At 33.0% G+C, this 26,704-nt stretch overlaps 2 protein-coding genes across 4 annotated transcripts in view; both read left to right on the top strand.

The window, feature by feature from the left end:
• The window catches only part of LOC111415925 (Endoribonuclease Dcr-2), a 38,496-nt gene extending 32,788 nt beyond the window's left edge, over window positions 1-5,708 (top strand). For both annotated transcript variants that reach the window (XM_023047824.2, XM_023047825.2), the window contains exons 8-9: window positions 5,147-5,331; window positions 5,387-5,708. In XM_023047824.2, coding sequence (XP_022903592.2) covers window positions 5,147-5,331; window positions 5,387-5,537 — 336 coding nt within the window. In that variant the 3' untranslated portion in view covers window positions 5,538-5,708. The remainder of the gene's footprint in view (window positions 1-5,146; window positions 5,332-5,386) is intronic.
• A 154-nt stretch (window positions 5,709-5,862) lies between these two features.
• LOC111415927 (Transmembrane endosomal protein) lies at window positions 5,863-25,600 on the top strand. Of its 2 annotated transcripts, none has more exons than XM_071201404.1 (7): window positions 5,863-6,097; window positions 13,993-14,186; window positions 14,246-14,411; window positions 17,531-17,959; window positions 18,015-18,256; window positions 18,311-18,395; window positions 25,312-25,600. In XM_071201404.1, the coding sequence occupies exons 2-7, from the start codon at window positions 13,998-14,000 to the stop codon at window positions 25,509-25,511; spliced, it is 1,311 nt and encodes a 436-aa protein (XP_071057505.1). In that variant the 5' UTR covers window positions 5,863-6,097; window positions 13,993-13,997; the 3' UTR covers window positions 25,512-25,600. The 2 variants fall into 2 exon arrangements, with proteins under 2 accessions (XP_071057505.1, XP_071057506.1); XM_071201405.1 differs by lacking the exon at window positions 25,312-25,600 and adding an exon at window positions 24,707-24,826.
• Window positions 25,601-26,704: the final 1,104 nt, after the last annotated feature.

Consider the following 26,704-nt stretch of genomic DNA (forward strand, 5'->3'; position numbering starts at 1 on the left):
TTGGCATTTTTGCCTTCAAATGGTATATAGTCTTCAGAAAGCAGTATTTAGTCTTTTATTAACAATATGTGGTCTTCTGCAATGAGAATTTGATCTTTTACAAGCCGTGTGCAGTTTATTGGAAGTAGTATATAGTCATTGTCTAGCTTCAAGTGATAAATAGTCTTGTGCAAACAGTATTTAGTCTTCTATTATCAATATGTGGTCCTCTGCAATGAAAATTTGATCTTTTACAAGCTGTGTGCAGCTTATTTGAAATAATATATAGTCATTATTTGACTACAAATGGTATATAGTCTTCTGTAAGCAATATTTACTATTCTATTAGCAATATGTGGTCTTCTGCAATAAGAATTTAATCTTATACAAGCTGTGTGCAGTTTATTTGAAATAATATATGGTCATTCGTTGACTGCAAATGGTATATAGTCTTCTGGAAGTAGTATTTAGTCTTCTATTAGCAATATGTGGTCTTCTGCAATGAGAATTTGATCTTTTACAAGCCGTGTGCAGTTTATTTGAAGTAGTATATGGTCATTGTCTAGCTTCAAGTGATAAATAGTCTTGTGCAAACAGTATTTAGTCTTCTATTATCAATATGTGGTCCTCTGCAATGAAAATTTGATCTTTTACAAGCTGTGTGCAGTTTATTTGAAATAATATATAGTCATTATTTGACTACAAATGGTATATAGTCTTCTGTAAGCAATATTTACTATTCTATTAGCAATATGTGGTCTTCTGCAATAAGAATTTAATCTTATACAAGCTGTGTGCAGTTTATTTGAAATAATATATGGTCATTCGTTGACTGCAAATGGTATATAGTCTTCTGGAAGTAGTATTTAGTCTTCTATTAGCAATATGTGGTCTTCTGCAATGAGAATTTGATCTTTTACAAGCCGTGTGCAGTTTATTTGAAGTAGTATATGGTCATTGTCTAGCTTCAAGTGATAAATAGTCTTGTGCAAACAGTATTTAGTCTTCTATTATCAATATGTGGTCCTCTGCAATGAAAATTTGATCTTTTACAAGCTGTGTGCAGCTTATTTGAAATAATATATAGTCATTATTTGACTACAAATGGTATATAGTCTTCTGTAAGCAATATTTACTATTCTATTAGCAATATGTGGTCTTCTGCAATAAGAATTTAATCTTGTACAAGCTGTGTGCAGTTTATTTGAAATAATATATGGTCATTCGTTGACTGCAAATGGTATATAGTCTTCTGGAAGTAGTATTTAGTCTTCTATTAGCAATATGTGGTCTTCTGCAATGAGAATTTGATCTTTTACAAGCCGTGTGCAGTTTATTTGAAGTAGTATATGGTCATTGTCTAGCTTCAAGTGATAAATAGTCTTGTGCAAACAGTATTTAGTCTTCTATTATCAATATGTGGTCCTCTGCAATGAAAATTTGATCTTTTACAAGCTGTGTGCAGCTTATTTGAAATAATATATAGTCATTATTTGACTACAAATGGTATATAGTCTTCTGTAAGCAATATTTACTATTCTATTAGCAATATGTGGTCTTCTGCAATGAGAATTTAATCTTGTACAAGCTGTGTGCAGTTTATTTGAAATAATATATGGTCATTCGTTGACTGCAAATGGTATATAGTCTTCTGGAAGTAGTATTTAGTCTTCTATTAGCAATATGTGGTCTTCTGCAATGAGAATTTGATCTTTTACAAGCCGTGTGCAGTTTATTTGAAGTAGTATATGGTCATTGTCTAGCTTCAAGTGATAAATAGTCTTGTGCAAACAGTATTTAGTCTTCTATTATCAATATGTGGTCCTCTGCAATGAAAATTTGATCTTTTACAAGCTGTGTGCAGCTTATTTGAAATAATATATAGTCATTATTTGACTACAAATGGTATATAGTCTTCTGTAAGCAATATTTACTATTCTATTAGCAATATGTGGTCTTCTGCAATAAGAATTTAATCTTGTACAAGCTGTGTGCAGTTTATTTGAAGTAATATATGGTCATTCGTTGACTGCAAATGGTAGATAGTATTCTGGAAGTAGTATTTAGTCTTCTATTAGCAATATGTGATCTTCTGCAATAAGAATTTGATCTTTTACAAGCTGTGAAGTTTATTTGAAGTAACATATCATCAGCCTAATCTGCAAAACCCGTAAGTCACAAATTGTTTCCTCAACAGATTCCACTGGAATGTCAATTTAGACTAAAAGTGGACTTACGGGTTTTGCAGATTAGGCCGACGATATGGTCATTGTTTGACTTCAAATGGTATATAATCTTCTGTAAGTAGTATTTAGTCTTCTATTAGCAATATGTGGTCCTCTGCAATGAGAATTTGATCTTTTACAAGCTATGTACAGTTTATTTAAAGTAACATATGGTCATAGTTTGACTTCATGTGGTATATATTCTTCAGAAAGCAGTATTTAGTCTTCTATTAGCAATATGTGGTTTTTTGCAATGAGAATTTTATCTTTTATAAACCGTGTGTAGTTTATTTGAAATAATATATGGTCATCGTCTAACTTCAAGTGATAAATAGTGTTGTGCAAACAGTATTTATTCTTCTATTAGCAATATGTGGTCTTCTCCAATAAGAATTTGATCTTTTACAAGCTGTGTGCAGTTTATTTGAAATTATATGATCATTGTTTGACTTCAAATGGTATATAATCTTCTGTAAGCAGTATTTAGTCTTCTATTCGCAGTATGTGATCTTCTGCAATGAGAATTTGATCTTTTACAAGCTATGTACAGTTTATTTGAAGTAACATATTTTCATAGTTTGACTTCATGTGGTATATATTCTTCAGAAAGCAGTATTTAGTCTTCTATTAGCAATATGTGGTCTTCTGCAATGAGAATTTTATCTTTTACAAACCATGTGTAGTTTATTTGAAGTAATATATGGTCATCGTCTAACTTCAAGTGATAAATAGTGTTGTGCAAACAGTATTTAGTCTTCTATTAGCAATATGTGGTCTTCTCCAATGAGAATTTGGTCTTTTACAAGCTGTGTGCAGTTTATTTGAAATAATATATGGTCATCGTTTGACTTAAATGGTAGATAGTCTTCTGTAAGCAGTATTGAGTCTTCTATTAGCAATATGTGGTCTTCTGCAATGAGAATTTGATCTTTTACAAGCCGTGTGCAGTTTATTTGAAATAATATATGGTCATTGTTTGACTTCAAATGGTATATAGTCTTCTGCAAATAATTTCTACTTTTCTACAAATAGTATGTAGGCTCCTGACACAGTATTTGGACTTCTGCAAGCAATATATTCTACTGCAAATAGTATCTAGTCTTAGAACAAACAAAGGACTTCTGCAAACAGTGTCTGGTTTTTTGCAAACTGTTTCTACTGTGTTGAAAATAATATGTAGTCTCCTGAAAACAGTATTTTGTCTCTTCTGCAATAGGACCATTTGGTCTAGGAAACAGGAACGAGGTCAGCGCAACTGAACTGCTTGAGTTCAGAAGGTCTATTCTGCATGAACACTCACTTTAAAAAACCACTTCAAGAGAAGTGGACAATAAATATAGAGAAACATGGGAGAGACCTACATCCAGGAGTGGATAAAGACGAGCTGAGAAAAAAGTCTTCTCCAATGAGAATTTGATCTTTTATAAGGCGTGTGCAGGTTATTTATATATAGTCATTGTCTGGCTTCAAATGATAAATAGTCTTCTGCAAACAATATCTAGTCTTGTGCAAACATTATTTAGACTTGTGCAAACAGTAAGCAATCTTCTGCAAGCAGTATTTAGTCTTCTAGTAGCAATATGTGGTCTTCTGCAATGAAAATTTGATCTTTACAAGCTGTGTGTAGTTTATTTGAAGTAATATATGCTCATTGTTTTACTTCAAATGGTATATAGTCTTTTACAAACAATATTTAGTCATCTATTAGCAATATGTTTATAATAATAAGTTTATTGCCACTCAGAATTACAGTAATAACAGAAGAATATACATTATGCTATAAAATTAACATAAGGTTGACAAAAGGTCAATTTATCAATCAAAATGTGGTCTTCTGCAATGAGAATTAGATCTGTTACTAGGTGTGTGCAGTTTATTTAAAGTAATATATAGTCATTGTTTGATTTCAAATGGTATATAGTCTTCTGCAAATAATTTCTATTTTTCTACAAATAGTATGTAGTCTTCTGACACAGTATTTGGTCTCTTCTGCATTAGGACTATTTGGTCTAGGAAACAGGAACGAACGAGTTCAACGCAACTTGACTACTTGAGTTCAGAATACCTATTCTGCATGAACAGTCACTTTAAAAAGCCACTTCAAAGGAAGTAGAGAAACATAGGAGGTAGATCTCTCCTATGTATCTCCATTCAGGAGTTGATAAAGGCGAGCTGAGAAGGAGAGGAGAAAAAGTCTTCCCCAATGAGAATTTGATCTTTTACAAGCCGTGTGCAGGTTATTTGAAATAGTATATAGTCATTCTCTGGCTTCAAATGATAAATAGTCTTCTGCAAACAATATCTAGTCTTCTGCAAACATTATTTAGACTTGTGCAAACTGTATAAAGTCTTCTGCAAGCAGTATTTAGTTTTCTATTAGCAATATGTGGTCTTCTGAAATGAAAATTTGATCTTTTACAAGCTGTGTGTAGTTTATTTGAAGTAATATATGGTCATTGTTTCACTTCAAATGGTATATAGCCTTCTACAAGCAGTATTTAGTCTTCTATTAGCAATATGTGATCTTCTGCAATGAGAATTTGATCTTTTACAAGCTGTGCACAGTTTATTTGAAGTAACATATGGTCATCGTTTGACTTAAATGGTATATAGTCTTCAGAAAGCAGTATTTAGTCTTCTATTAGCAATATGTGCTCTTCTGCAATGAGGACTTGATCTTTTACAAGCTGTGTGCAGTTTATTTGAAGTAATATATAGTCATTCTTTGACTTCAAATGGTATATAGTCTTCTGCAAATAGTTTCTACTTTTTTGCAAATACAAATATGTATCGATACCGATTTCAGTTTAAAACAAAACGCTGGCACGCATAAAACCAAATTAAAACGCAAACAAGGATTCAAATTTTTATCATTTTCGCAACTTTTACTTATAAATATACACTCTATTTATTGTTAAAACTAAATTAATTGTTTTAATTAGGTTTTAGGTGATTTATTTGAAGCCCTCGCCGGCGCAGTTTATTTAGACTCCGACATGAACTTGGAAACTGTTTGGAGAGTGTTCCATCGTATTATGTGGAAAGAAATCGAAAAGTTTAGTAACAAAGTGCCTAAGAATTCAATTCGTATGTTATATGAAACGGTTGGTGCTCACCCAAAGTTCCAGTAAGTAATTTTATCGTTAAAATATTTATTATTAATTTTTTTAATCAATTTTTAGAAACGCCAAAGTACTTGAAGACGGTCGAGTAATGGTAAAATTGAATTTCTTAATCGATGGCGAACACAAAAGCGTCCATGGATTCGGAGATCATCAAAAAGTTGCTAAAAAAGCGGCTGCGAAGATTGCTCTTCGATTATTGGAAAAATAAATCGATTTAGATTTGATGAAGGAGATTACAATTTCGATCAAATTGTTAATATGGGTGGTCTACGTAGTATTTTCTCGATTATTTCTTTATTTTTTTAATTATATGTATTTTTCATACAATTTATTATTATTATACGTAATTATGTAAATGTTATTAAATAATTTAAGTTTATGTTTCAATTCTTTAAATTAAATTTAAAATCTCCGAATCCCAATAATTTAGTTTTGTGATATTTTACAGGTTTCTGTTAATTCTATTTAGTAGTCGGTAATTAGATCCCTGTAAACCTATTGACATTCGATGGAGCATGCGCCAAAGATTCATAGAGGCCCAATTTGACATTTATGGTATGTGTGTGCGTAAAATTGTGTTCATTGAATGTGGATTGAAATTTAACGATGAAAATATGTCCGTTTTCGGGAATATCGAGTAACAAAATGTGTAACATTAAACGTTAACGTGCACAAACTTGCAAGTGGACTAGTTTTTGAACGAAGAAAGTTAAAGATTGGATTAACGTTTTTATTTTAGTTTTTTTTAGCAAACTCGACTCTGAACAGGTAAGAAAATTCCTGGTACACAACATATGTCCGTTTTTTTGCTGTATTACATACTATTAATAGAATATGTATTTAGTAAATAACTTAATGTTTCTAAAAGAAAAGATGAAATTGGTAATTTATGAAATTATGGATGTTTAAACAACAAGGAAATATTTGTTATCATTATGAATCATATTTTTATCAAACACGATTGTCCTGATTTTTTAAAATTTTATTAATTACGAACTTTCATATTTATATTAGCATTTTTTTAATTGTTATCTTCCTGTACTAGAAAGTTTGCATTCACCTGGGAACCTGCATTTTTCAAACAATACTTTTTAATGAACCTTATCCTTTTAACCTGATCAAAACTAACGGTTGATTAAAATTACGTAAAGCAATTTTCAATATTCCGCATAAATTTAAACAACATAACATTCTTGAAGTGAAAACACGCAAAGATAGATTTTTCGCGTTTTTGGTATATACTACATTCACTTTGACGAGAACGAAATCCTTGGGAAATCTTAGCCTTTATGGACTTCAATGGCTCGAATTGCATCAGTGAAAGTTCTATAACATATAGAAAATGTCAAGTTTATTTCCAAAAGTCGAAAAATAAACGCATTTAGAAATGATGTCATCAAGTTCTTTTTTTTTCGAAATCCTAAAATTTTTGTTTTGTAATTCATAGAAACAATTTAACACGTCACAACTTGCCTATTTATACGCATTTCTATGTGTAATGTATTTATCCTTAACCTTGGATGTAAATAAAATATCGGTCGTTGTTTGACCTCAAACGTACCGGATAGCTTATTAATTTTTTATTGATTCAGAATAACCACGTCATTTTTATTCAATTCCATGTTAATAATTAAATGATCTAAAAGTTTTTCTACATCTCGACAAAAACTTGTTATTTACAATGAGATATCTCAAACAATAAGTTAAATAAACAATGATAATGTGTTAATTTAACGTCAAATACAATTTATGTTTAAATAAACCATATCCAATATTGTCACCATGAAGATAAACAAGGTATTAGAGTGACATATTGTTTTGGAAAAGTGTTCGGAAAGATATGAATAAGGACGATAATGATGTCTCTATCTTCCATGTTTTTCCATATCTCTCTGTTTGACTCAATTTGTAGCCAATTTATTTCCCCAACTTATGACGTATCACCACTTCAGGCCAGCAATACTTGTGCGCTTCCACTGTTTCCAGAATATTTCATACTGTTTGCAGAACAGTAGCATCTGTTTGCATAAGACTAGATACTGTTTACCGAAGACTATATACTATTTATAGCCATATTAGACCATATTAGACATTAAAACCTAATAACCCAACAATAACGAGATTAATCGCCCGTTTCCGTGAATGTGGATCAGTTGCTAACAAGAAGAAAACAGTACGTACAGTTTATTTGAAGTAATATATGGTCATTATTTGACTTCAAATGGTATATAGTCTTCTGAAAGCAGTATATATTATTTAATATTAATAATAGAAGACTCAATTCTATTAGCAATATGTGGTCTTCTGCAATGAGACTTTGATCTTTTACAAGCCCTGTGCAGTTTATTTGAAGTAGTATATGATCATTGTCTAGCTTCAAGTGATAAATAGTCTTGTGCAAACAATATTTAGTCTTCTATTATTAATATGTGGTCTTCTGCAATGAGAATTTGATCTTTTACAAGCTGTGTGTAGTTTATTTGAAATAATATATGGTTATTGTTTAACTTCAAATGGTATATAGTCTTCTGGAAGCAGTATTTAGTCTTCTATTAGCAATATGTGGTCTTCTGCAATGAGACTTTGATCTTTTACAAGCCGTGTGCAGTTTATTTGAAATAATATATGGTCATTGTTTGACTTCAAATTATATATAGTCTTCTGGAAGCAGTATTTAGTCTTCTATTAGCAATATGTGATCTTCTGCAATGAGAATTTGATCTTTTACAAGGTGTGTCCAGTTTATTTAAAATAATATATGGTCATTGTTTGACTTCAAATGGTATATAGTCTTCTGGAAGCAGTATTTAGTCTTCTATTAGCAATATGTGATCTTCTGCAATGAGAATTTGATCTTTTATAAGCTGTGTGGAGTTTATTTGAAGTAACATAATATGGTAATTGGTTGACTTCAAATGGTATATAATCTTCTGTAAGCAGTATTTAGTCTTCTATTATCAATATGTGATCTTCTGCAATGAGAATTTGATCTTTTACAAGCTGTGTGGAGTTTATTTGACGTAACATATGGTCATCGTTTGACTTCAAATGGTATATAGTCTTCTGTAAGCAGTATTTAATCTTCTATTAACAATATGTGATCTTCTGCAATAAGAATTTGATCTTTTCCAAGCTGTGTGGAGTTTATTTGAAGTAACATATGGTCATTGTTTGACTTCAAATGGTATATAATCTTCTGTAAGCAGTATTTAGTCTTCTATTAGCAATATGTGATCTTCCGCAATGAGAATTTGATCTTTTACAAGCTATGTGCAGTTTATTTGAAGTAACATATGGTCATCGTTTGACTTCAAATGGTATATAGTCTTCTGAAAGCAGTATTGAGTCTTCAATTAGCAATATGTGGTCTTCTGCAATGAGACTTTGATCTTTTACAAGCTGTGTGCAGTTTATTTGAAGTAGTATATGATCATTGTCTAGCTTCAAGTGATAAATAGTCTTGTGCAAACAATATTTAGTCTTCTATTATCAATATGTTGTCTTCTGCAATGAGAATTTGATCTTTTACAAGCTGTGTGCAGTTTATTTGAAATAATATATGGTCATTGTTTGACTTCAAATGGTATATAGTCTTCTGAAAGCAGTATTGAGTCTTCTATTAGCAATATGTGGTCTTCCGCAATGAGACTTTGATCTTTTACAAGCCGTGTGCAGTTTATTTGAAGTAGTATATGATCACTGTCTAGCTTCAAGTGATAAATAGTCTTGTGCAAACAATATTTAGTCTTCTATTATCAATATGTGGTCTTCTGCAATGAGAATTTGATCTTTTACAAGCTGTGTGCAGTTTATTTGAAATAATATATGGGCATTGTTTGACTTCAAATGGTATATAGTCTTCTGGAAGCAGTATTTAGTCTTCTATTAGCAATATGTGATCTTCTGCAATGAGAATTTGATCTTTTACAAGTTGTGTGCAGTTTATTTGAAGTAACATATGGTCATCGTTTGACTTCAAATGGTATATAGTCTTCTGAAAGCAGTATTGAGTCTTTTATTAACAATATGTGGTCTTCTGCAATGAGACTTTGATCTTTTACAAGGCGCGTGCAGGTTACTTGAAGTAGTATATGATCATTGTCTAGCTTCAAGTGATAAATGGTCTTGTGCAAACAATATTTAGTCTCCTATTATCAATATGTGGTTTTCTGCAATGAGAATTTGATCTTTTACAAGCTGTGTGCAGTTTATTTGAAATAATATATGGTGTTTGTTTGACTTCAAATGGTATATAGTCTTCTGGAAGCAGTATTTAGTCTTCTATTAGCAATATGTGATCTTATGCAATGAGAATTTGATCTTTTACAAGCTATGTGAAGTTTATTCGTCAAACAATGATAATGTGTTAATTTAACGTCAAACACAATTTATGTTTAAATAAACCATGGCCAATATTGTCATCATGAAGATAAACAAGGTATTACAAATTGTTTTGGAAAAGTGTTACAAGTTTCCGAAAGATATGAATAAGGACATTTCTAGCCAATTTATTCCCCCAATCTTCTTAATGTCATCCAACCATCTCGTTGCAGTCATCCCACACTTCGATTTCTTGTCTGGATGATTCTGTTCTGCCATCTGATACTGTCTTGTCTTATGACGTGTCCTACCCATCGCCACTTCAGGTCAGCAATACTTGTGCGCTTCCAATGTTTCCAGAAGACTCCATACTGTTTGCAGAACAGTAGAATCTATTTGCATAAGACTAGATACTGTTTATCGAAGACTATATACTATTTATAGCCACACAATGACCATATTAGACATTAAAAGCTACTAGATGCCATTAAAACGAAAATTTGTCATTTCACATCGGTAGTATTGCGGTTTTTACTGATTTGCAAAGATGCCATTTTCTCATGAGCAACGACTGTTGCAGATGATTTCTTGCGAAATATCCAGATGTTGGAGTACCTAATAACTGAATGAAATACGAAATGCGATGCTACGTTCACATTCAAAAAGCTTGAAGAAACTCTTAACACACACTCAGATTTCATATGGTAATGCTCAGAACACGATGAAAAAATTAAAATTTCGTGCTTATTATATTTGCAGTGTGCAGGAATTGAAAGACCCGGATAAACAAAATCGCCTAGAATATTGTAGATTGTTTCGGACATTCGTCGACAACCATAGAATTGAAGAACATGATCGTGTTTTCTTTACCTACGAGGGAATTTTAGTAACCGAAAATCCTTACGTCTTTCATGAAAACTCTTTGCACTCCCAGAAGATTGGAGTGTGGTGTGCTATATCTCGTCGTCGAATAGTACGTCCTTTATTCCTTGAAACAAAGGTGAACAATATTGTATACCAAGATATCTAATGCAACGATGGAGTTTTTACGTCACTTTTTTGGCGAGCGTATCATCTCTGAAGGATTATGGCCCCCACGTTCTCCCGACTTAACGTTTCTAGATTATTTCCTTTGGGGATACCTTAAAGGAATCGTTTACAAAAACAGGCCGCACGCACTGGATGAACTGAAGAGGAATATAAGAGCGGAGATTAATAACATCAATGTAAGCATGCTGCATAAAGTGGCCTCAAACATAATAAAACGAATTCGTGCGTGTATTACTGCACAAGTCAGCCATTTTGAGCATATGATGTCCATATCAATGGTGTGTAGGGCTGTTGTCAGTAACACATGTGATACTTTCACACAGAAGTCCTTTAAATAATTCAACGAAACTACTATTTGCAAATATATTTATTTTGATGTGCACGACTTTTCAATGTCTCTGTATTATTTTGAATAAACTGCATAATGGTTGTAAAAGATCAAATTCTTATTGCAGAAGACCAGATACTGTTTGCAGAAAATTAGATGCTGTTTCCAAAAGACTATACATTATTTGAAGCCAGACGATGACCATATACTATTTCAAATAAACTGCACACCACTTGTAAAAGATCAAATTCTCATTGCAAAAGATTTTCTTTTCTTCTTCGTTCTTTCTCATCTCGTCTATATCCACTCCTGGAAGTAGGCCTCTCCCACGTTTTACCATATATCTTTGCTTGACGCCATTTGTAGCCAATTTCTGCTCCTCAATTTCATCTCCGTTGGTCTTTACACACTCCGATTTGTTGTCTGGAGTATCCACTGCCTACTGTCTTGTTTTATGACGTGTTCTGCTTATAGCCATTTCAGGTCAGCAATCCTTATCACTACGTCTACCTACTGTCTCTGAGACTGATTCCTATAACTCATTACTCACTCCATTAGTCTTTGGTTTGTCCTTAGCCTATTGGCACTTCGTTTCGTGAGCGGGGTTGTTTAGAGGCCATATATTGTTACCGGTAGTACGCAGGATTCCAACACTTTCTGTTTCTGGTTAATAAGCATAGCTCGGTTTTTGAACCTATTGCATCGGCATCTTTGATATAACATTTAAGAATGTAGGATTTTGTCAAAAAAGCCTAATTAATAGCATCAGTGAGACATTCCTTTAGTGCAGTGTTTCTTAACCTTCCCACCATCATTACCCATATGACCTGCCCGGGACTAGGGATTTACCCCTTCATAAAAAATGCCATACAGTACTGTAATAATCTTATTATTATTAAATATATTACACATAAATTTTGAATAATAATTAATGGGATGGTTGATGATGCTTCTTCTTAACAAGATTTTTCTTGTTTGGTTATTTTCTAATAAAGGACATCGTAAGTCATGCTCTACCCTGAGCCGATTCCTAGATTTTGTTTTGATAGAAACTAAAGTTGAAAAGCCGCTCTCACATCTACATGTATTCCCAAATGGAATTGGAATTCTTAAAGCACTGGCATCTAAAATAAAATATTCGCTCTGCATTTGTATCCAAAACGTAACTTGAGCTCTACGGTTGTGAAGTTCTACTTTTAAAAAACTAACAATCTTGTCTTGCGCTATTAGAATATTGCTCATTTTTCTTTGTATTGAGTGATATAAAGTGTTAATTTCACAGAAAATGTCAGTCAAATACGACTAATTGAGTCGAATAAATACTGTTTCTTTATTTTTGTATACAAGTTCTTCTATTTTGTTTTACGACTTTCAAAAAACAAAGCTGTTTAAAACATTTTCCCTTGACAGCGAATATATGTACTTCGGTGTGCAACGCAACTACATCAAATTTTACCGTGCAGTCCAATGCTCTTAACTAACATTAATACCTTGCTCGGTGAAAAGTCATTCAGATCGAGAATTTGATACGATTAACAGCAGGGCAGTGGCATAAAACATGCTCAACCGTCTCGTCCTCCGCACATAGTCGGCATTCAACATCATCGGCTAGACCCAACAAGTTGAGGTGTGTCTTTAATCTGCAGTGCCCAGTAAAGACATCCATTAGAATTTTAATGCTGCTACGAGCAAGTCCTAAAATATTCCCGGGTTTGACAGTGGTGATATTGATAATCATCTTAGCATATCTCATTTCAGGAGAATTGGTCCACAGTAGGCGAAGTCTCTCTTCGGCCCACAGTCCAATCCTATGTTTGGCCATCGCAAATGATACACCAACTGCTGCTGGTTCTGTCCCCACAAACGCTTTAGCGCTGCCCTCTTGTACTAGCTCATCTGCCGCTTCTTTGCCAGCAATCCCAGAGTGACCTGGGACCCAGATCAGAGAAATTCTGTTATCACAACTCAGTGCGTTTAATGTTCTTTTACAGTCATTAATCAGTGCCAACACCGTTTTCACGGCTTGCACCGCCTAGAGAGCAGCGTACTGTCACGTTCTTCACCCCTCTCTCAAGAAGGATTTTTTTGTCAATAGCAAATACTTCCGTCTGGAATACAGTACAGTACAATCTGGTATCGAGCATTTCACTGATAGTGATCCCGCCAATTCTGATGGCATTGATAGCACAGTATCAGTGCTTCCGCAGCCCATTGGTAGGACATGTCGGAACAGTTTTGAGCATATTGCTTAAATCTGTAAATAGTAGTTCTAGCAACTTTCTTTATACGCAAATGCTAAGAACATAGGCCAAGTAGAGCATCCATTGCCAAAGTTGGCGTTATGCTTATCGCACCAGAGATTGCCAATCCAGCTACTCGTTGAATTCGTGAAAGTTTATTGATAATTGAAGTCTGTCGGACTTTCCTATATCAGGCTCCTGCTCCGTATGTGATCATTAAGGCACGGAACTTTTGTAACAAAGGGATACGATTTCCCCCCTCCACTTGTTCTCAGTGGCATCCTAGAAAACAAACCCAGAAAACTAGCCAATGAGAACAAGTGGAGGGGGAAAATCGTATCCTTTTGTTACAAAAGTTCCGTGCCCTAGTGATCATAGATCTAACCATAGTCACATAGTAGTCTAGCTTTCTGTAAAAATTGTGTCAAAAGTTTATACGAAATATTAATAAGAAAATGGTGGAAGTGTAGCCACAGTATGATGGCGGCCTAAGCGTCACAATATAATCACCATAACTCAAAACAGTTACAATATTAGGCGCCATAGTGTAATGACTAGATTTAGGTTGATATAATGTTAATTCAAATTGACATAATTTTAATAATTTATTATAATAAAAACATTTAAAAGTATGTTGATGCACAGCAATGAGATATATTGTTATATTTATGTATAGTAATTAAAAAATAATTAACGATAAGATCAAAAAAATCTTTTATTTTTAGATAAAATGACTGCAAGTAATATTGTAGCGGCCGCTAGCGTGGCGCTTAATACCACATCAACTTTACTGGAATCATCCGATAGTCCTCACATTGAAGGAACACACCCTTCCGAGCCAATTTTCCTCCAGACCAAATTAGCACAAGGCATCGCGGGCACATTTGTCTGGCTCGCATTATTCATAACATGCCATCAGGTAAATACCAACTCTCCCTTTTTCATTCACCATTAGCAAAATAAACATTTAATATTTAGATATATCAACATTTAAGATGGTACACAAATCCAGCGGAACAGCGATGGATCGTCCGCATATTATTTATCGTACCTATATATGCCATATATTCTTGGATCAGCTTATTATTTTTTAACTCAGAAAGTTATTATGTATATTTTTTTACCGTTCGGGATTGCTATGAAGGTAACAATTTCATTTAATTATACTCTATTTTTTTAATGCGGAGGAGTGTTTTCAAATTGAAACACCATTAAAGAAGTAACCCTTCTTTATTGGTCGCATATGAAATCGACAAAATCCAAAACACATATCCAAACACCGAAAATTTAAACGACCAGCTACAACTACAAAAAATCCTCCTATACATCCCTATTCTCGTTTTCTAAGTTTAGGTAATACAATAATTGTTAAAACTTTCGATTTACATCTGTTTTAATACATCATTCTATTTGATTTTACAGTCCATTAACGATATATCAAAATTTGAATGTAATTGAATGTAAATTTGAATGTGTTTCCTAACGTCAACCTTATACAACGAGACTCCTGATGATGGTCTAGGCCGAAACCGGTAAAATTAATAAATTTATAAAATATGTTGGAGTATAAACATTGTTTATTTTTAAAAACACATATAATATAGCAATATGAATAAAAACCCATTTACCTATTACTATTGGTCAGTTTTACGCAAAAATTACTGGTGTGATTACTAGAATGTTTTTAGTTCTAGGTCTTGTATTGATTCTTAGTAATAGTTCTAGTTTTAGTTCAATAAAAATATACAACATAGTAATATCTTATGCCTACTAGCGCTACCTACCACTGCCACTAGAACTAACACTAGACTGAGAACTAGAAACATTCGGATTTAGCCGCACGTTTTTCAAGACGGCTAAACCCGAATGATTCTAGTTCTAGGTCTTGTGTTAGTTCTAATGATAGTGCTACTGTAAAATTGGAACTAAGACTACACTGAGAACTAGAAACATTCGGGTTTAGCCGTACGTCTCGTAAGGCGGCTAAACCCGAATGATTCTAGTTCTCAGTGTAGTCTTAGTTCTAGTGATAGTACTAGTGTAAAAGTAGGACTAAGACTAGACTGAGAACTAGAAACATTCGGATTTAGCCGCACGTCTTTCAAGACGGCTAAACCCGAATGATACTAGTTCTAGATCTTGTATTAGTTCTAGTGATAGTGCTAGTGCAAAACTAGAACTAACACTAGACTGAGAACTAGAATCATTCGGATTTAGCCGCACGTCTTTCAAGACGGCTAAACCCGAATGATTCTAGTTCTTGGTCTTGTGTTAATTCTAGTGATAGTGTAAAACTAGAACTAATACTAGACTGAGAACTAGAAATATTCGGCTTTAGCCGCACGTCTTTCAAGACTGCTAAACCCGAATGATTCTAGTTCTAGGTCTTGTGTTAGTTCTAGTGATGGTGCTAGTATAAAATTGGAACGAAGACTACACTGAGAACTAGGAACATTCGGATTTAGCCGCACGTCTCGTAAGACGGCTAAACCCGAATGATTCTAGTTCTAGGTCTTGTGTTAGTTTTAGTGATAATGCTAGTGCAAAACTAGAACTAACAATAGACTGAGAACTAGAAACATTTGGATTTAGCCGCACGTCTTTCAAGACGGCTAAACCCGAATGATTCTAGTTCGATGTCTTGTGTTAGTTCTAGTAATAGTACTAGTGTAAAACTAGAACTAACACTAGACTGAGAACTAGAAACATTCGGGTTTAGCCGCACGTCTCATAAGACGGCTAAACCCGAATGATTCTAGTTCTAGGTCTTGTGTTAATTCTAGTGATAGTGTAAAACTAGAACTAACACTAGACTGAAAACTAGAAACATTCGGGTTTAGCCGCACGTCTCGTAAGACGGCTAAACCCGAATGATTCTAGTTCTAGGTCTTGTGTTAGTTCTAGTGATAGTGCTAGTGTAAAACTAGAACTAACACTAGACTGAGAACTAGAAACATACGGATTTAGGGGCACGTCTTTCAAGATAGCTAAACCCGAATGATTCTAGTTCTAGTGTTAGTTCTTGTGATAGTGTAAAACTAGAACTAACACTAGACTGAGAACTAGAATCATTCGGATTTAGCTACACGTCTATCAAGACTGCTAAACCCGAATGATTCTAGTTCTAGGTCTTGTGTTAGTTCTAGTGATAGTGCTAGCGTAAAACTAGAACTAACACTACACTGAGTACTAGAAACATTCGGGTTTAGCAGCACGTTTCGTAAAACGGCTAAACTCGAATTAGACCTAGAACTAGAAAGTTTCGGGTTTAGCCATGCGTCTGAAGATTGAGAGGTACCAAGGATGATATTGAGGGATAATGTTAAAAGTTATGGGCGACACTATTCAGGGATAATTGAAGCGTAACAGCGATCACCAGGATCATCAGGAACAACATACAGTACTGTGTATGGATAAGATTGGCATACACCAAAGACGATATTGAGGGATATTCAGGATGATGTTGTAAGTTGGTAAAGACATCATTGAGGTAAGATATTGAGAGATGACTTGGAACTTGTTGTTTGGGTTGAAAGAACCTGGATTCAAATATATCCAGAGCTGTCAAGAACAACATTGAGTGCTTTCCAGGATGATGTTGACGTGTTCCAGGAATGATATTGAAGGATGTTTTAGGCTTTATGTGGAGTGTGCCAGGGACTATATTAAGTTATGTTCAGGTTGAGGTTGAATGTTGTTAGAGACATTGAGCGATAAAATCGAAAATGTCAGTGATCATTAAGGCGTCTGAAGACGCACGGCTAAATCCGAAACTTTCTAGTTCTAGGTTTAGTGTTAGTTCTAGTTTTAGTTCATTAAAAATATACAACATAATGATATTTTATGCTAACTAGCGCTACCTACCAGCTATATTAAGAGAGGTACAGCTAAATGGAATGTTTCTAGTTCGAGGTCTAGTGTTAGTTCTAGTGCTAGTATTAGTCTAGTTTTATTAGTTATTCAGCGCTAGATCATTGTATATTTTTATTGGGCTATAACTGACACTGTATTAATCCCGTTATATTGAGGTTTTAGTCAAATTATATTAACATGTTGCATTTTATGTGTGACAAAGTAAGTAAGTACACCTCGTTTTTTATTACGTTTAAACAAATAAGTAATTAATCTCGTAACTACAGTTTATTTAGAATATTTTAAAACTCTCTCTAAAACGTGAGTTTTCATGTTACTCTTCCGAATTAAAAAATAGAGTATAACAGAAATCAATGAATTTAACTAATAATTTTTGTAATTTAATTTAAGCATTTGTAATATACAACTTTTTGTCATTGTGCTACGAGTACTTGGGAGGAGAAGGAAACATAATGTCGGAGATTCGAGGAAAACCGATTAAATCGAGTTGTTTATATGGTACTTGTTGTTTAACCGGAAAAACGTACACAATCGGATTTTTAAGGTTTTGCAAACAGGCCACGTTACAATTTTGCCTTGTTAAACCATTAATGGCTTTTATTACCATTTTTTTACAAGCATTCGGACATTACCGCGATGGGGATTGGAGCCCAAACGGTGGTTATTTATACATCATTATCATTTATAACATTTCGATTTCGTTGGCTTTGTACGGATTATTTTTATTTTATTTTGCAACGAGGGATTTATTGACCAGATTTGAACCGGTATTGAAATTTTGCACGGTTAAATCAGTTATTTTCTTATCATTTTGGCAAGGTAAGGCGATTTTTAAATCGATTAATGCCGTTTTATGATTTTATTTTCGTCTTAGGTGTTGGTTTAGCGATTTTAGAAAAGGCTGAAATCATTTCTCCGATTATCGATAGTAATGGAACCCCAACATCCGCTGGTACGGTTTCGGCGGGATATCAAAATTTCTTGATCTGTATTGAAATGTTTTTCGCCGCAATCGCCTTGAAGTATGCGTTCCCGTACAAAATATACGCTCAGGGATGTATTTCGGATTCGAGGGGGCGCTCTGTTACCATGCAAAGCATCTCTAGTAGCCTAAAAGTAATTGTTGGGGTAAAAATTTAATTTTTTGAGTGATTTTTGTGATTTTTTTAGGAAACTATGAACCCTCGAGATATTATGACCGATGCGATTCATAATTTCCATCCGCAATATCAACAATACACCCAATACAGCTCAGGTAAAGCTAAAAACAAATCAATTTTATTAATCATGATCACTTTGCTTCTTATTTTGATTAGATAGCACGCTTATCTATGTATTGTTATAATTTTTTTTCAACACCACTTCAATCATCATCATTAATACAAATATTAATAATAATCTTGATGATAATAATTATTAAATTCATAAAGTCGTAATTAACATTAAAAAAAGCTTAAACCTAAGTTTTTCATTTTCAGTTTTATTTTTTAACCTTCGAGCGGGCGCGTGTCATAAATTTTATGATATCAGGTCCGTATTAATAAAAATTACGTTATTTTCAATGAAACACATTTTGCTAGAGCAAAAATATTTAATTTATATTAAACAATTGTTAAAAACATAAAATGAAATCGATTAGTTTTTGAAATCTAACAACATAGCGGAAATTTCATGTAAATCGCAATATATGAATGCAGTAACCATAATTACGAATCTACTGTGCCACATAAAATGCAACATAGCTTAATAGTACAGGCATTGGAGAGTTTTGCTTGGAAAAAGGTGACGTCCTTATGACAATCTTGAGTTTTCGTCCGTCTTAAGATACGCATGGCTAAACCCGAATTTTTCTAATTCTGGGTCTAGTAGTCTTAGTTCTCGTTCAATCAGAATATGCAATATAGTGATATCTTATGTTAACTAGCACCAAGGTTTATATATAAAAGGTTGTCTAGGTTCGTACGCAACCATACTGCGCATTACGTCACATGTGGAAAATAATACCGCCAAGCAATTCAAATTGAACAAATGCATGGAGGTGGACGTCACGAAACACTCCTGCTCTTGCCCCTCGCCCACAAAATCAAAACCTTTAATATATAAACCTTGAACTAGCACTACCTACCACTGTCACTAGAACTAACATTAGAACTAGAAACATTCATTCAGAAGGTTTAGCCGTCTTAAGCCTTTGAATATATTGAATATTTCCACTCACGAAAAACCGAAAACATTGAAAAGGTGAAAATAATTTCAATTCTGACAAAATTGTCATTACGGACCTGTTAAAGGTAGCACTGGGGAATCTGACCATGCCGCAGAAAAACTTTTTGAACTAAACTTGTAGCAAATTTCATTCTTAACAAAATTGCTGTATTGCACTTTTGCTCTGAGATTCATAGATATCGAGGAAAATACGAATATATGAAAATTTCATGAATTCGTTGTTTTTCAAGCTATTGATGGTAGCACTGGGGAATCTGAGCATGCTGCAGAAAAACTTTTCATACCAAACTTGTAGCAAATTTCATTCTTAACAAAACTGCTCTATTACAATTTTGCTTTCAGACGCATAGATATCGAGAAAAATACGAATATATCAAAATTTCATGAATTCGTTGTTTTTTCAAACAGTTGATGGTAGTACTGGGAAATCTGAACATGTTGCAGACAAACTTTTCCAACCAAACTTGTAACAAATTTCATTTTTAACAAAATTACTGTCTTGCACTTTTGCTCTCAGACGCATAGATCTCGAGAAAAATACGAAAATATGAAAATTTCATGAATTCGTTGTTTTTTCAAACTATTGATGGCAGCACTGGGGAATCTGAGCATGCTGCAGAAAAACTTTTCGAAGCAAACTTGTAGCAAATTTCATTCTTAACCAAATTGCTGTATTGCACTTTTGCTCTCAGATTCATAGATATCGAGGAAAATACGAAAATATGAAAATTTCATGAATTCGTTATTTTTCAAATTATTGATGGTAGCATTGGGGAATCTAAGCACGCTGCAAAAAAACTTTTTGAACCAAACTTGTAGTAAATTTCATTCTTACCAAAATTGCTCTCTTGCACTTTTGTTCTCACAGGCATAGATATCGAGAAAAATATGAAAATTTCATGAATTCGCTGTTTTTTCAAACTGATGATGCTAGCTAGCACTGGGGAATCTGAGCATAATGCAGAAAAACTTTTCGAACTAAGCTTGTAGCAAATTTCATTCTTAATAAAATTGCTGTCTTGCACTTTTGCTCTCAGACGCATAGATATCGAGAAAAATACGCATATATGAAAATTTCATTAATTCGTTGTTTTTTCAAACTATGGCAGCACTGGGGAGACTGGGCATGCTACAGAAAAACTTCTCGAACGAAACTTGTAGCAAATTTTATTCTTAACAACATTGCTCTATTGCACTTTTGCTCTCAGACACATAGATATCAAGAGAATATGAAAATTTCATGAATTCGTTGTTTTTCAAACTGTTGATGCTAGCTAGCACTGGGGAATCTGAGCATGCTGCAGAAAAACTTTTCGAACCAAACTTGTAGTAAATTGCATTCTTAACAAAATTGCTCTATTGTACTTTTGCTCTCAGACGCATAGATATCGAGAAAAATACGAATATATGAAAATTTCATGAATTCGATGTTTTTTCAAACTATTGATGGTAGCACTGGGGAATCTGAGCATGCTGCAGAAAAACTTTTCCAACCAAACTTGTAGCAAATTTCATTTTTAACAAAATTGCTATCTTGCATTTTTGCTCTCAGACGCATAGATATTGAGAAAAATATAAAGATTTCATGAATTCGTTGTTTTTTCAATCTGTTGATGCTAGCTAGCACCGGGGAATCTGAGCATGCTGCAGAAAAACTTTTCCAATCAAACATGTAGCAAATTTTATTTTTAACAAAATTGCTCTATTGCACTTTTGCTCTCAGACGCATAGATATCGAGGAAAATACGAAAATATGAAAATTTCATGAATTCGTTGTTTTTTCAAACTGTTGATGGTAGTACTGGAGAATCTGAGCATGCTGCAGAAAAACTTTTCGAACCAAACTTGTAACAAATTTTATTCTTAATAAAATTGCTCTATTGCACTTTTGCTCTTAGACGCATATACGAAAATATGAAAATTTCATGAATTCGTTATTTTTTCAAACTGTTGATGGTAGTACTGGGGAATCTGAGCATGCTGCAGAAAAACTTTTCGAACCAAACTTGTAGCAAATTTCATTCTTAACAAAATTGCTCTATTGCACTTTTGCTCTCAGACGCATAGATATCGAGGAAAATACGAAAATATGAAAATTTCATGAATTCGTTGTTTTTTCAAACTGTTGATGGTAGTACTGGGGAATCTGAGCATGCTGCAGAAAAACTTTTCGAACCAAACTTGTAACAAATTTTATTCTTAATAAAATTGCTCTATTGCACTTTTGCTCTTAGACGCATATACGAAAATATGAAAATTTCATGAATTCGTTGTTTTTTCAAACTGTTGATGGTAGTACTGGGGAATCTGAGCTTGCTGCAGAAAAACTTTTCGAACCAAACTTGTAGCAAATTTCATTCTTAACAAAATTGCTCTATTGCACTTTTGATCTCAGACACATAGATATCGAGCAAAATACGAATATATCAAAATTTCATGAATTCGTTATTTTTTCAAACAATTGATGGTAGCACTGGGGAATCTGAGCATGCTGCAGAAAAACTTTTCTAACCAAACTTGTAACAAATTTCATTCTTACCAAGATTGCTCTCTTGCACTTTTGCTCTCAGACGCATAGATATCGAGGAAAATATGAAAATTTCATGAATTCGTTGTTTTTCAAATTATTGATGGTAGCACTAGGGAATCTGAGCATGCTGCAGAAAAGCTTTTCAAGCCAAACTTGTAGCAACTTTCATTCTTAACAAAATTGTTCTCTTGCACGTTTGCTCTCAGACGCATAGATATCGAGGAAAATACGAATATATGAAAATTTCATGAATTTATTGCTTTTTGAACCTGTTGATGGTGGCACTGGGGAATCTGAGTATGCTGCAGAAAAACTTTTCGAACCAAGGTTGTAGCAAATTTCATTCTTAACAAAATTGCTATATTGCACTTTTGCTCTCAAACGCATAGATATAGAGAAAAATACGAATATATGAAAATTTCATGAATTCGGTGTTTTTTCAAACTGTTGATGATAGCACTGGGGAATCTGATCATGCTGCATAAAAACTTTTCCAACCAGACTTGTAGCAAATTTCATTCTTAACAAAATTGCTCTATTGCACTTTTGATCTCAGACACATAGATATCGAGCAAAATACGAATATATCAAAATTTCATGAATTCGTTATTTTTTCAAACAATTGATGGTAGCACTGAGGAATCTGAGCATGCTGCAGAAAAACTTTTCTAACCAAACTTGTAACAAATTTCATTCTTACCAAGATTGCTCTCTTGCACTTTTGCTCTCAGACGCATAGATATCGAGGAAAATATGAAAATTTCATGAATTCGTTGTTTTTCAAATTATTGATGGTAGCACTAGGGAATCTGAGCATGCTGCAGAAAAGCTTTTCAAGCCAAACTTGTAGCAACTTTCATTCTTAACAAAATTGTTCTCTTGCACTTTTGCTCTCAGACGCATAGATATCGAGGAAAATACGAATATATGAAAATTTCATGAATTCATTGCTTTTAGAACCAGTTGATGGTAGCACTGGGGAATCTGAGCATGCTGCAGAAAAGCTTTTCGAACCAAGGTTGTAGCAAATTTCATTCTTAACAAAATTGCACTATTGCACATTTGCTCTCAGACGCATAGATATCAAGCAAAATACGAATATATCAAAATTTCATGAATTCGTTATTTTTTCAAACAATTGATGGTAGCACTGGGGAATCTGAGCATGCTGCAGAAAAACTTTTCGAACCAACCTTGTAGTAAATTTCATTCTTAACAAAATTGCTCTATTGCACTTTTGCTCTCATACGCATAGATATCGAGGAAAATACGAAAATATGAAAATTTCTTGAATTCGTTGTTTTTCAAATTATTGATGGTAGCACTAGGGAATCTGAGCATGCTGCAGAAAAGCTTTTCAAGCCAAACTTATAGCAACTTTCATTCTTAGCAAAATTGTTCTCTTGCACTTTTGCTCTCAGACGCATAGATATCGAGAAAAATACGAATATATGAAAATTTCATGAATTCATTGCTTTTTGAACCTGTTGATGGTAGCACTGGGGAATCTGAGCATGCTGCAGAAAAACTTTTCGAACCAAGTTTGTAGCAAATTTCATTCTTAACAAAATTGTTCTATTGCACTTTTGCTCTCAGACGCATAGATATCGAGGAAAATACGAAAATATGAAAATTTCATGAATTCTTTGTTTTTCAAATTATTGATGGTAGCACTGGGGAATCGGAGCATGCTGCAGAAAAACTTTTAGAACCAAATTTGTAGCAAATTTCATTCTTAACAAAATTGTTCTCTTGCACTTTTGCTCTCAGACACACAGATATTGAGAAAAATACGAATATATGAAAATTTCATGAATTCGAATTGTTTAATATAAATTAAATATTTTTATCTACAACTATTAAATTATCTATTCGTTATACAATTGATTTTTGACGGGTAATGACACGCATTACTCATGACTGACAAAGTGTTGAATAATGAAGCCATTATTCCACAGTTCTGACACGGCCTACTAATCAAAAAATAAAATATTAACAGAAATGACAGCTTTCTTATATTGAGGTTATGTCTGAAATGTCTATCAAGTTTATTTTTTTTTCCTTTTTTTGATTTTTACTTTCAAAATTAAATATTTGTTGATAAAGTATAGTATTCAACTTGCGTATAATGGATGTTACCCACTCAGATTGCAACTTCATCTTCGTGGGTAACAGCCGCCATTATACGCTTGTTGAATAATATACTATTATCTACAACTATTGAATTATCTAGTCGTTATACACTTGATTTTTGACAGGTAATGACACGCATTACTCATGAGTCATGACTGACAAAGTGTTGAATAATGAAGCCATTATTCCACAGTTCTGTTCTGACACGGCCTACTAATCAAAAAATAAAATATTAACAGAAATGACAGCTTTCTTATATTGAGGTTATGTCTGAAATGTCTATCAAGTTTATTTTTTTTCCTTTTTTTCGATTTTTTTTTCAAAATTAAATAGTTGTAGATAAAGTATAGTATTCAACTTGCGTATAATGGATGTTACCCACTCAGATTACAACTTCATCTTCGTGGGTAACAGCCGCTATTATACGCTTGTTGAATAAAATACTATTACTGTAGCAAAATGTGTGTTTTAACTATTTTATTAATAATAGCGTAACACTTATTAATACGGACCTGATGTCATAAAATTTATGACACGCGCCCGCTAGCGTTATAAAATCGGGCTCGCCCGCTCAAAGGTTAAGATAAATTTTTCTTTGATGTTGCTAAATGTTTGTGAATGTTAACCGTTGTGAATTGCATGAAAAAATTAGAACGTGGATAAATTGCTTTTTACAGAGGTCGTCTCAAATTTGCCCTACGAGAAGTTGTGATGAAACGAATGAAAAAAAAATATATAAATAGGGGTTCGTAGAACGATGCTTGTGGCTACCTAGCATGTTGGTCGTTTATTATTTTTTGCACGGAATCAACACCTAAATGTATAAATAAAGAAGTATTAAGTTAAAAGTATTTTTTTGAATAAAAAAAATAAATTGTGTTTTTAGAACGTTTTGTGATATAACAATCAAAAGAAATACTTAAATAACATAGACGAACAATTTAATCTTTCATTTTTGATTTTAATTGATGCTAAATCAGCTTAATTAGTGTACAGAAACTTTTTGATTTTAAGAAAATTAAATGTTAGTTAAATTATAATTTTGTCTTATGTAAATTTTATTTAAATAAAAACTTTTTTCAGTTATTTTTTTTTTTAGTTTTATCCCTTTATACACTTTTTATTATTTATCATAACAAATTAAAGGTATGTACATAAATGTGTAAATAAACACTTAATCTTGCTCTTACAATTAGAAATCAAAGCTTAACCCATAAATTTCATTCAAACCAAACTAAATTAATTATTAAACCCCCTTTAAATTTTCTTTATTATCATTTAGGAGGTAAAAATGGGCGCGCAATGAGAGTCTCCAGCTACGATCCCGATGACCCAACGAGCCCCAGCGGGGGCTCACTCCCACATAGTTACAACACGTTGGATTCAAGCGATAGGAATTTCCACAGCGGACCCAAAGTATCAACAATATCTCAAAATTACACTGAGAAAACAACGTTGTTAAGTTCAGATGAAGATAATTAATGAAGCTATTTTTAATAATAAACAAATTTAAGAACAAATCGTTTATAAATGCGCTTAAAGAAGATAAAACATATTTGTGCAATGACGTACTTTAATTATTAATAAAAAAATACTCTATATTAATACATATTTATGAATACTATAAAATATATTTCAAATAAATAAATTGGAGAAAATTTTAAAATGAGGAAAAAGGTACAAGTTTGAATAGCTAAAGTTTTAAAGGAGAAAAGATGATATTGTAAAATAAAATAAAATGTAATTTGTGTTTTTTAATCGTTGTTATTGTAAAAAAAATGAAGTAACGGGTAACGTAAAGAGAAATAGGAAAGTGTACATGCAAAAAAAAATTATATATAATATAATAATTAATAAAATCAAATTTGTTTCGGTGCTTTATGAAAAACGGCTTTGTAGATTTTCGTTTTGTAAATGTTTCGTTATTTTATTAACTATTTTTATATGTATACATTCCTCTTAAACAGGTTTTATTTCTTTTTATTATAGATAATATATTTTATTAGTGTCTTAATAAAAAATAATGTTTTTCAAATTGTTTCAAAATTTATTTCAAAACCCAAATTTCTCTTAATGAACAATTAGTCACCGAATTTGAGCCACTCAATGTGTTCTAGATTAGTATTAACTTCTTCACGAAAAAAATTTTTACAATAAAAGTTGTAACAAATTTTATTGTTAACAAAATTGCTCTCTTGCACTTTTCGAATTCGTTGTTTTTTCAAACTGTCGATGTTAGCTAGCACTGGGGAATCTGAGCATGGTTCAGAAAAACTTTTAGAACGAAACTTGTAGCAAATTTCATTCTTAACAAAATTGTTCTCTTGCACTTTTGTTTTCAGACGCATAAATATCGAGAAAAATACGAATATATGAAAATTTCATAAATTCGTTGTTTTTATAAACTGTTGATGGTAGCACTGGAGAATCTGAGCATGCTGTAGAATAACTTTTCGAACGAAAGTTGTAGCAAATTTCATTCTTAACAAAATTGCTCTCTTGCACTTTTGCTCTCAGATACATAGATATGGAGAAAAATACGAATATATGAAAATTTCATGAAATCGTTGCTTTTTCAAACTTGATGGTAGCACTGGGAAATCTGAGCATGCTGCAGAAAAACTTTTCGAACCAAACTTGTAGCAAATTTTATTCTTAACATAATTGCTTTATTG

Source organism: Onthophagus taurus, chromosome 1, assembly GCF_036711975.1.
Source record: "Onthophagus taurus isolate NC chromosome 1, IU_Otau_3.0, whole genome shotgun sequence".
Classification (NCBI taxonomy): domain Eukaryota; kingdom Metazoa; phylum Arthropoda; class Insecta; order Coleoptera; family Scarabaeidae; genus Onthophagus; species Onthophagus taurus.